General features: G+C 42.8%; 1 protein-coding gene across 2 annotated transcripts; it reads right to left on the bottom strand.

Moving 5' to 3' along the window:
• Window positions 1–1,517: 1,517 nt before the first annotated feature.
• On the bottom strand, window positions 1,518–11,705 carry sox10 (SRY-box transcription factor 10). Of its 2 annotated transcripts, none has more exons than XM_034189632.1 (4): window positions 11,448–11,705; window positions 5,334–6,117; window positions 3,357–3,514; window positions 1,518–3,126 (listed from the first exon to the last, which is right to left on the bottom strand). In XM_034189632.1, exons 2-4 carry the CDS (start codon window positions 5,756–5,758, stop codon window positions 2,339–2,341), a joined length of 1,371 nt encoding a protein of 456 aa, XP_034045523.1. In that variant the 5' UTR covers window positions 5,759–6,117; window positions 11,448–11,705; the 3' UTR covers window positions 1,518–2,338. The 2 variants fall into 2 exon arrangements, with proteins under 2 accessions (XP_034045523.1, XP_034045522.1); XM_034189631.1 differs by having other exon boundaries at window positions 3,255–3,514; window positions 11,448–11,704.
• Window positions 11,706–11,784: the final 79 nt, after the last annotated feature.

The following is an 11,784-nucleotide window of genomic DNA, read 5'->3' as shown; positions in this document are numbered from 1 at the left end:
TGTAAAAAAAATCCCTGAGTCGCACATTGCTTCTAACCAGAGACACTGCGAACTCCCATGTGCGCACCTTAACATTTCAGCCATGGGCACCCCTGTGTATTTTTTCGTTACTTAATATTTATTATTCATGTAATACTTTGTGGTGTGAATAAACTGTACGTTGAATGGAAACTACTGCTTAATTTCATTTGTTCATTAAATTTCATTTACATCTTGATCATCATCCTCTCTTAACATGCTACACCTTTTTCTGGAACCTCTGTGTTTCTGCTACAACATATTCAAATTTTCATCTTTTTTAGGTCTTTGTGTGACCGTGGGATCTTTGTGGCCGGGACGGCGGTGGGATCGAACCCTGGACCGCTCGCACAAAAGACCAGAACTCTACCAGGTCAGCCAAAGGGGAATTCCCCTTTAGGCAAGCTAGTGGGAACGTCTTTTCAATCCGGACTTCATCTTGCTACATTTGTTTCAGACTTTTAGAACCAAAAAAAGAAAAAAACAAAAAACAAAAAACAAACAAACACCAAGCCAAAGCTAAATTCATATAATAAAAGTTATGGGATAGTGCTAGCTTCTGATAAATGTTTTGTCTTTTTAGCATAATCGCAGATAACGTTTCAGTTAGCAGATTAGTTATCAACACTAATTTTTAAGTTAGCTGTGCCCACCATTGCTTGTAAGAACATTAAACATGCTGTGCTTATAAGGTAGTGATCAGAAGAAAAATGTTTCCAATAATACTCATGTTTTTTAGTGTTTTATGGCATTTTTGTCCCATGCACTTTACACTGTGTACAGTCATTCTAACAGAGCACAGTACAACACTATGAATTTGTTGTGTGGGCCGCCAGAAGAGGAGGTACTGCTGGCCCACCACCAGAGGGCGCCCTGCCTGAAGTGCGGGCTTCAGGCACGAGAGGGCGCTGCCGCCACGGACACAGCCGGGAGTGACAGCTGTCACTCATTATTTCCTGACAGCTGTCACTCATTCACGCTTCATCATCTCACTCCATAAAACCCAGACGTCATCTCCACCTCATCGCCGAGATATCGTACTTCTATGGAGGTAACCTTCTCAGCCTGCAGATTCAGATAAGTGGTTACACAGACGCTGCACGAGTGTGTGTTAGAGGTGGAGGTGGCATTCCCACCGTTGTTGTTACTGGGTGTACACACACCCACACTTGACTGTCTTTGCTCTTCGCCAGCAGTACCAGATCCGACAGTCGGGGACGGTGATCACCTGGGAATTCGGGACTTGGCGGCTCCAGTATTCACCGGGTTCGGTGGCGGCGGAAATCGTGTGGTTCCGGCTCTTCTCAGGACAGACGTCTTCTATCCTCGAGCCTGCCCACACGTCACCTTTGTGGATTGACTGTTATCAGATTCTGAGATTGTCTGTATATTCGTTGTGCACCTTCACAACATTAAATTGATACTTTTTGGCTCATCTATTGACCGTTCATTTGCGCCCCCTGTTGCGGGTCCGTGTCACTACACTTTCACAACAGAATTAAATAGGGATAGCTACATGTGCCTCTGAAACCAAGTGTTGAACTGTTTTTTTTTCCAAAAGCAATACAAAACTAGCATCTTTTTTGGGGGGGGGGTCGATGTTGCCTGAGAAGTTAATGGGCCGCAGCCAACCATTTTGGCACACCGTCCTTCTGGTACATTTTGTGTAGAAACACTTTCTTTCCAGAACTTTTGATGATGAGGTAATACATTCCTGATTGAGTCGCTATCAATCATGTTGCGCCTGACCCCTCTGGTGACCTACAGGAGGAAGGTGAAGGCTGCTATATGTCCCTCCTATAATACACATGTAGTCGCCACCCTGAGAAAGGACCATGTAACATGAGTGAAAGTTCACATTCCGCCTCCCCAAATCACCAAATATTCAGAGTTGCTAATACAGTGAGAGGAATATGTCCCCTCCCCACCCATGAATGATGCCAATTGTGTTGTTTGGACACCAGCAGGCACCATGACTGTGACTCTAACGTGGAGCCCTGCTGGGTTTTTAATGTACAGTACACCTGCAAAGTAATATGGTGTTGACTGACTACACCACTGCTTGGCCCCCAAAATCACCTATGCTTCGAATGCGCCACTCCCCAAATTCATCTGAGGCCTGTGACGGCATTTGTGCGTCGGGACAAGCGCAGACCAGGATGTGTCCCCACCTGCCTTCCCAGCCCGCATCCCCAGTGCCTGCCCACTCCCCCTGGCTCAGACTGCTTTCACCTCCAAAACAACCATTGTTGCTACTTCTCCTGTTTGGGTCTGACATGGGGGCTGAACCTGCACCACTTCCCTCTGACCACATTGTTTGTCATGGCCGTGATAGTGTGGTATAGACAGGCTGTTCCCAGTGCGTGGGGCTGTGTGACTGAGGTACACTGGCAGGGTCAGTAATTGCAGTGTACAAGGGCCTCTGGGAGGGCCCCATGTAAGAGAAGGCTGAGTACAAACTGGAGGCTTGGCTGGAATGGGCGTAGTATGAGCCTGAGGCCTGGTGGTCAGCATACTCTGCAAACTGAGCCCTAGAGGCCAGCGAGGGGAAAGCAGAACTGTAGTGAGGAAGGCTAAGGGGGGTGTAGGTAACATGGGAACCTGCTGAGGCTGCCTCCACAAAGTGGCCTCCAGTATCTCCAACCTCACTCTTGATTTGTGCCTTGGATGTGTCAGAGCTCAGAAGGGCACTGTGATGTTGCTGTGGCTGCTGCTTGGAGAGCCAAGCTGCTGAATGTCCACTGGCTGCTGCCAGAGCTGAGGAGATGGTGTAGGTGTAGGGAGAACCCGGAGAAGCTGCTGCAGCTGCTCCTGCACCAGCACTCTGCCCAACACTTGGGTGCCCATTGGGGGGTAAGTATTGGTCAAACTCATTGACATCAAAAGACTCCATGTTGGCCATCACCTCATGGCTGATGTCACCAATGTCCACGTTACCAAAATCGATGTGAGGTTTCCCAGATCCTGGAGTGCCTGAGCTCCCGTCAGCTCCCATTGTGCCACGGGAGCCGCCGTTCCCCATACCCTCCCTCTTTCCCTCCCCTGCCTTCACAGACTGGGGCTCTGTCTTTGGAGTGGTAGGAGGTGTAGGAGGACTATGGCTTTGGCCTGCAGAGAAACAAAAAAAGTCAGTTTTTTTGTACATTGACAACAAATACAATTTATTATCTGTGTGACACCGTCTGACATTAATCTGATCTATCAGTAGAGTAGTGGAAGGTAGCCTGCAAGCCCACCTGAAGCGAGAGGGTGGTGCCCATCTGCCAGAGGTGACCCGGCTCCCCCAGTGTAGTCCACATCCAGGCGTGGGCCCTTGTAGTGGGACTGGCTGATCTCACCCTCAGAATGGCCGTCGGCCTCAGTTCGTGAGCTAGATCCAAGCTTTCCATTCTTGCGTCGTGGCTGGTATTTGTAGTCCGGGTAGTCCTTCTTGTGCTGCTTCCTCAGTCTTTCAGCCTCCTCAATGAAGGGACGCTTGTCACTTTCATTAAGAAGCCTTGGGTAGAGACACAATATGTTGGATAAGGTATAAATTATAAGTCAATTAGATAGTATACATTGAATAAGGGAAAGAGTTACACTTAAATGGGATTCAGATGACCACAGCACTCCTGAAGTATTTGTTGATGTTTAAGTCTGAATGAATAATTTTGTGCACTTTAGGTAGTCCCGTTCACTGCACAGCTGCATCTAATATTATGAGTGCGCGGGGGTTTGACTACCAGACAGTAATGCAATAATGGAGGCCAAAGATGTATCCTGTGTGCAAACCTGAAACCAAGCACGGATGGCATGAGAAAACCCTGACCTTCGTCAGCCTCTCTGTTCACCAGGTTCCTGCCTGAGCCAAAGTCTTCATCAAATTAATGTTCGATCCGTCCAAGGTTAATATGCTTAACCTTTCTGAACTTCTTGTCAGCAAAACGTGAGCATAGTCTATAAGCCTGCCTATGAGGACATCTGACAGAACCAAGTGTGCATCACAGAGACTGTGACATTAACAAGCAGAAAAGGCTCCGGTTGAAGGATGACTATTAAAAATGTGATGCAGATTTGCAATCGAAATGGAACATCCTCAGAGAGAAAATCTGAAATCCTCTAAAGGCAGTCTCCCATTACAGATTCCTGACACTAGACTGTCCATGTTGTTGGTGCAAGAAAATGATCAGATACCCAATCGTGTATTGACATCAGGTGTAAGCGGTGGTAAAAGCAGCATTGTAGAACATTGTGAGCAATTGGGAATGGATGTAATTTGGATGGGGAGGGGGGTGGGTGGGAATATTTAAAACAGTAGGTGCATCTGGGCACAATACTCAGGACCTACTATGCTCTGAGCAAAAACCTTCTGATTCTCCTCTTCAGCATAAATCCAAAGAGAAACATGTTGCGCTCTTCAGGAGAAGACAGTATTGGGCACATAGATACATTTTAGCTTTGTGAAACAGCATGGGAATAACATTGTGCACATGTGCACAAACACTTACGTAATGGGCTCGCACATACTCAGGTGTATTCCAATATGGCCGGCAATGCTCGGCAATCTTCGCAGGAAATCATCCTAGGAAATATGAATTTTGGCTGCTATCTTAGTAAACTGGACCTGATTTCTTAAATTTTAGAATTGGGATGCAAACTGGAGCCAGAAATCACCAGTGGGAGACAGACTGCCCTAATGGAAACAAGCAAAGGCCTGTTATAACGTGAACTGTAAATGGAGATAATGTTTAACAAAAGTTGAATCATAAGTTAAATTTGACACTTCTGTAGAAACAAATGCAAACTTGAATTAATATTTTGTTTTCATTGTGCTTTGATAAAGTGAACTTAGTGAAATAAGTGAAAAAGCTCATTGATGCCAAGTGTCTACCAGTTTTAATTCCAGTGAAAGACTTCATCTTCTGAGGTCATGGATGTGTGATATGACTGCATGTCCTGCAAGTGCAGAAAATCAGATGTTCATCATCAATTTTTTTTTTTTCCTATTTGCATTTTGACATATGCCAAAGATTAAGTATTTGTCATTCATCCACAATGACACCTCCCCCAGGACCATCATCCACAAGGAGGTGAGGGTCTAGTGGTTAAGCAGCGGGCTTGAGACCAGAGCAACCTCGGTTCAAACCCCCATCTGGCTGGAAAATCACTAAGAGCCCTTGGGCAAGGTCCTTGTCCCAAGTTGCTCCTGTGTTCAGTAATGTTTCTAAACAGTGAATCACTCTGTCAAGTAATAGTTGTTTCATTTGATTAAAAAAAAAAAAAAACTATTTTGGAAAAGTGAGCTGATTCACGTGAGGGCTATACGTGTCTCTCACCTCCACAGCTTCCCCAGCGTCTTGCTGAGCTCGGCGTTGTGCAGGTGCGGGTGCTGATCGGCCAGTTTCCGGCGCGCCGCCTGCGCCCAAACCATGAAGGCGTTCATGGGCCTCTTCACGTGCGGCTTGCCTTTGCTTCCGGTGTTCACGCGCACTGGCATGGGCACGAGAGTCCAGTCGTAGCAGTCCAGCACCTGGCTCACCGCCTCTCGGATCCCCGCGGGAAAGCGATCGTCCTCATCGTCGCATTTGACGGACGCGCGGCCCGTCGCGCCTTCATCCAACTTCGGCTGATGACGCACGCGAAGAGGGGAGTCCCCGCCAGCAGCGCCGGAGGAATGACCCGGTGACAAGGAGCGGCTGTCGTCCGAAACCCCGGGGCTGAGCTCCACCTCCGATAAGCTCTGCTGCTCCTCTCTGGACATCTTCCGCAAGTCTGCCGGTGCGCAGCGGGTACGCGCTCTGTTCCTGCTCGTTATCTGATCGAATGTGTTTCTCACAGTGACGCACGGAGTGTCGGCTGACTGCTGTCTGATCTGTCCCTCTTAAATTATAATATAAACTGCCAGTCTGTCTCTACTCTCAGCCTCCGCTGCAGAACTCTGTGAGGGTTCCACATTAAAGTTCTTTCCATCCGGGTAGTTGGTATCATAGGCGGCTCAGTGCGCACCTTGGACCCCAGTTTACCTGCTAACTCACAACTTTGCGCCCAAACTAGTTCGCTTTCCTCCTGACCTCGCCCCCCTCCGTGTCTGCCGCTGGGAAGAAATCCAAAAGCAACGACCTGAAAAAAGCAAAAGTAATGAGAAGAGTCAGTTTGACATTTCTGCGTTATGAGCAATAAAGTGGTCACAAAACCTGACCGAATCCTGCAGGGACTCACTTTCAGGACCAGAACTGAAGATCCCGGTTGTCCCAATAATAAAGCATCAAAATGGTTTTATGCAATCATAAGGCCGCACCAAGTTTTCTTTAATAAAACAGTGGAACGTTTTGTGGGTCCTAGTTGTGCCTCCAAAAATGTTCACTTGCTGTCACTTCTGAATCCAGGAAATTTACCGTGAAGTTTAGATTGTAGCAGTTTTTTTTTTCTTGGTGAGTCAATGGTACTTGAAATAAAATGACTAAAATATGAAAATTCTGTAAAATAATACAGACTTTCTAATATTAGTCTTTTATCAGTTTTGTTTTGCATTCTTTTTATATCTTTAATTTATTTTATTGTCTTTGCAAAACACTTGGAATTAAGATTTTTTTTCAGGGGCGCAGCCAGGAATTTATGTCAGGGGAGGACTGTCCACCCTGTTTTTGAAGACTTAATCACTTTCTGCAGCAGCTGTTTCATTTACTGTTTAGAATGTACAATGTGTTTTCCCAAGCAAGTGTTTCATTTATTCAGCACAACAAAAACTCCAAAGGTGAAATCTCAGACAAGTATTTCACAGCTATTTTTGAACTTTTAGGGTTAATATTTTCATAGCATTGGGGTTGTTTCATGGAGGCGACCATATCAGTGTTGATTTACCTCTCCATAAAGTGTAACTTATCTCTCTGAATGTGTAATTTTGACACTGACAAATGAAAACATGAGGTCTTGTGGCAGATATAAGTTTTTAGTTGTGTTGTAACCACAAGGCTATGGGTTCAACTGCAACCTGCCCAAACAATTGCACTTTTAAATCCAAATTGTGGAACTAAACTTCAATATTTTCACTGCAAGTGTCAAAATGTTAACACTAGCAATGAGTTAATAATTTAACATTATGGAAAATGTAAAGACCGGAACCATGATAATTATATCAACTCATAAATAGCGATCATTTTAACTTTTAAGTTGAATTATCACTGATGATAATGAGTTGCCCCGCGATCCTTAATTGGAGTGAGCAGTAGAAGATGAATGAGTGAGTGATAATTAATCATTTGTTGAAACAACTGGTTCGAAGATGGGCGGAGGTTTTGTTTTCACCAGTTTGTTTGTTTGTTTCTGAACAGACTGGAACTGACAAATTGTCATATATTGTTATGAAATTTGTACAGAGGATTCATATCCTGATAGGCAAGAACTGATTCAATTTTCAAGGTTAAAGGTTAAAGGTTAAAGGTCAATGTCAGGAAAAATCCCTATCCTTTAACATTGACCTACTTTTCAAAAATTCATAACTCTGTCAAAAAAGATACGATTTATTTATTTAAGAATCTTATCTATAATAGTATCCTTTAGCAACTGACAAAGTTTGATCTGGAGCTGATACGGATTACAGATTTTGTGACTATTTAAATTTAACATTGAAAACCCCATTTAATGTGTATTTTACATTATATCTTAATCAAATGTGGCTCAATCATTGTCCTATTTGAAAGTGAGGTGCAAACTGGCACTCACTATCGCCTGACAAAGTTTGATCCAGATCTGATCTAGATTATGGATTTTGTGGACATTTGATTTTAATATTGAAAAGCCCATTTGGTCTACATTTTACATTATATCTCAATCAAAAGAGACTCAGTCACTCTCATTTTCTCTTATGGATTTACATACACCACCAAAATTGGATGGAGGTTCCCGTTTGTCTGTCTTCCAGTTATCAGTCGGAAACCAAGTGCCAAAAAGCAACAACAAATTGCACATAACAGAGATAACCAATGTTCTGTGAAAATGGCTGAAAAAGAATTCAGAAACTGAAAAAGTTGAGAAAAAAAAAAAACTGACAAGACCACAAAAAAGTGCATGAACTAAATACATACTCCTGACATTTGATCATATCTAATTTAGCTTATAAAAAGCCACTTCTAAACGGACTTTGACCTTGACAAATTTTTCCAAGGTCAAAATTTGTGGAATTGGAAGTTTGTGAGCACGGGGCTCTAGTTTAGTATGTTTTGTTGTTGCTGTTGTTTTAGGATTTTGAAATACTAGTTAGTTCATCCTATGAAGTGATTGTTTTATTTGTTTCAGCTTTTAGAAACTCTCCTTTCTATCACTATTTTTGGCTTTTTTGGGGGGGGGGGGGCTGAAATCGACGCCCCCCTAGCTACGTCTATGGTATTACACAGCCTCTTACCAGAATGTTTTAAGATTTACCTTTATGACGCAGTTAATAGCTATTTATGTGAGTCATTACATAAAGATCAGTTATTTATATGTCAGAAAGGAGACTACACGGGTCTGTGTTCGACCCAAACAAGCTACTGTTTAAGGGTCTGTAGTTATTCTAAGCTCCCCAGAGAGAAGGTGTTGGAATGATATGAGGCCGCAGTAGCACAGACTCTGAATTTATACTCCTCAGCTCTTGGATAAACACGACCTGCTGCTGGAAACGTCTCGTGTCTGCACGAGTGTGCGCCCCAGACACAGTCTGTTTGTTAAAGCGCACACTGAGGCGAGTCTATCGGCCGGAGTAAAATGTTACCCTGTTTTGTCTGTTAAATCAACACCCCGCCACATGCGCAGTAAGAACCCGCAAACGCAGCCCCATAGTTTGTTTTCCACTTCGGTATCACGTTACAACTACATTAGGGATGTGTTAGTGGTCCAAGGATTCAGGGATGAAGGAAGGTGAACCACGCTCATTCAGCTTTTCTATTTTTAACAAAACTACTGGTCGTACATTTAAGTGAAACTTGATTAAAATTTCGTTTGATAAAATTTCAGCGTGTTCCCAAAGCCAGCTTTTAATTAACGTCAGAGAGTCGTATCCATTTCCAGCAGCAGTACGCGTAAAGCTTCCCCATCTGTCCCAGACGCATTAATCATTCTGTCCGCTTGTCACCTGGTGCGCCGTGACACTTCATAAACTGCACACTTCATAACACTTCATAAGCGTCCCTCATCCGGATACAAAACGCGTAAACACCGTGCGTAAAGATCCAGGCGGCTCATTACGCACTTGTTATCCACGTTGGCATGACACACTGCACGGTTATCATCTTGTGAAAGGACTAAAGTGTTGATGCAGAATCACTTGACTGGGTGCTGATGATCTGCTTTTCTCGCGGATTACATCAAAGTGTTATTCCTGGAACAGACTGCGCTTGAAATCAGGAACAAACAAGCCAACGACGCAACGAACAGACACTCATTTATCCGCTGACAATGCGACAGTCCAGCAGTGTTGATCTGAATGAACAGATCAAAGTAGCTCAGTTTGCACTGAGCTACTTTTATCTAATTCGTTGTGTAAAAATTGTTTTCTACACACCCTTCAAATGGCGCTTGTTATGCGCCTCATTTGCATTAGAACGCATTTACAGTGCGGTAATGAATTTCAGCTGTGAGAACTAATTATTGACGCTTGACTTGTCCAATAACTTGACCTCGATTTGTTTGGTTTGACACAATTTTCATTTAGTTGATAATGATAATGTTTTCTCTTTGTCTGGTACTGCCCTTAAAATATGTGACAAATTTAAATATTTAGGGCATTTGGGGACCTGTCTGATGATAAGGACATTTTCAGACAATCCTGTACACGTTTTAAAGCTTTTTGCACCCCAATGTATACTGCCCACTTATGGCTGAGCTACACAAAAGCAGCATGCAGAAACTTAATGTAGCATATAATGATGGCACGAGAATGCTGCGCAAAGTGCCACGATGGAGCAGTGCGAGCCAGATGTTTGTCAGTGTTCTGAACAGCATAACTGGAACATTAGTGAACCCTGCAATGAATGTGGTCAGGTTCACCTCCACACTATGGAATCCATTGGCTACATGTAAATATTTAAACTTTAATTTTGTGGATTTCTCACTGTTTTGTTGTATTTATTTTGTCTCTTGTATTGTTCTGTCTCTTTTGTGCTATGGACCGTTTCTTGCGTCCTGAATAAAGTATTTGAGTTGAGCGGATATGTATTAAATGTGAAAAAGCACGAGAGAAAAAAAACAAAAAAAAAAACAGGTGGAAGTGATAGATTCCCTTTGCTCCGAATTGAATTTGAAATGCCAGTTTATCACTGTTTCATTTTGTAGAGGGGATTTTTAAAAAACAACTTTTCTTTATGACAAACAGTACATTAAATTTAATTTGTTTTTCTTCAGCAAGAGTTGAAAGAAAAATTTCCCGAAACTTTAATGATCAGTTTACAGTGATGTGTTAAAAAAAATTAACCATGAGGGGAAAAAAAAAATAAAAAAAAATCCAAGATACTGCAAAAATAATGAAAACCTTTGAAATAATGAATGCTTTACTATAACGAGTGATAAGCGTTTAAGACTAAATGAAGTAAATATGTTGTGTGACTATCCTTTAACTTTAAAACTGAATGAGTTTTTAGGTGAAGTATCCCATAGGTTTATCAGAACATTTATTATTCATTGATTATCCTGTTATCTGTCATGCACTGTGTTGTAAAACCTACAAAGTAATCAAAGTTTAGTTAATCGTAAATGTATTTTGGTTTCTTTAATATGCTACTTGAATAAAAACGTTTACAATGTCAAACTTCACACTCACTCATCTTCAACCGCTTACTCCAGTGAAGGGTCACGGGGAGCTGGAGCTTATCCCAGCAGTCATAGAGCGTGAGGGGGGTACAGGACGCCAGTCTATGTTAGAATGTCAAATTTTGTAGTCCTTAAATTAACATTTGGAAATTTCGAAATACATTTTTCAATGACGCGCGAAGGATGGGAGGGGATGCATGTACGCCTAAGACTTTTGCACATCACTGTAAATATCACCAGTCGAGCTCCAATAGGATGAGCACCTGTTACACAAATGAGTGTACGTTCCATTACATTTACAGTAACATTGATCGTCATTAGAATTTTTTTTTTAATCAGTCAAAAAACATTGCAAAATCAAAATTTTACAATTTTGCTGCTGAAAAGAACATTTGGGAAAGTTTTATTAATCTCTTCGGGTGATTTTGCGCAATACGCTGATTTAGATCATCTACTGAAAATCCATCATCATTGAGGAAAATAATAATAATGATTAGTATTAGTATTCCGATAATAATTTAAAAAATCACTTATTTTAAACCCCAAACAACTGTGTAGCCCCCCCAAAAAATCACGATGTCAGTAAGAAGAAATCATCAAATTGCCACTGAGAGACAGCAGCCGTCAATAAGAGAGCAAATATCTGGAAATATTAATTCCCGTCTTACTTCAGTGAGGAGAAAAGGAAGCCGTCGGTTACCAGGATCCGTGAGTTCCCGAGTTTCCAAAGTGACGCTCGATCCCGCTGCCACCGTATGAATGCGCGCTCTGTGTGTCGGGACTTAAAGAGTCCCTTGTATGAGGCTGACACGAAGAGAAAAAAAAAGGAAGAAGAAGAAGAAGAAAAAAACAGAGAAAAAAAGTGGCTAGAACAAGTCTTAAAGGAGCAGCAAACCTGCGTGGAAGCAAACCCGTACTGTGATTGGCTGGAATCCCCCCCCCCCCCCATAAATGTCTGATACAGAAGATGGTATGCCCCGCCTTCCTCCCCCGCCAAAAAGGTGT

The sequence above is a fragment of the Thalassophryne amazonica genome, chromosome 16, assembly GCF_902500255.1.
Source record: "Thalassophryne amazonica chromosome 16, fThaAma1.1, whole genome shotgun sequence".
Taxonomy (NCBI): domain Eukaryota; kingdom Metazoa; phylum Chordata; class Actinopteri; order Batrachoidiformes; family Batrachoididae; genus Thalassophryne; species Thalassophryne amazonica.
This window is presented reverse-complemented; position numbering and strand designations above follow the sequence as displayed.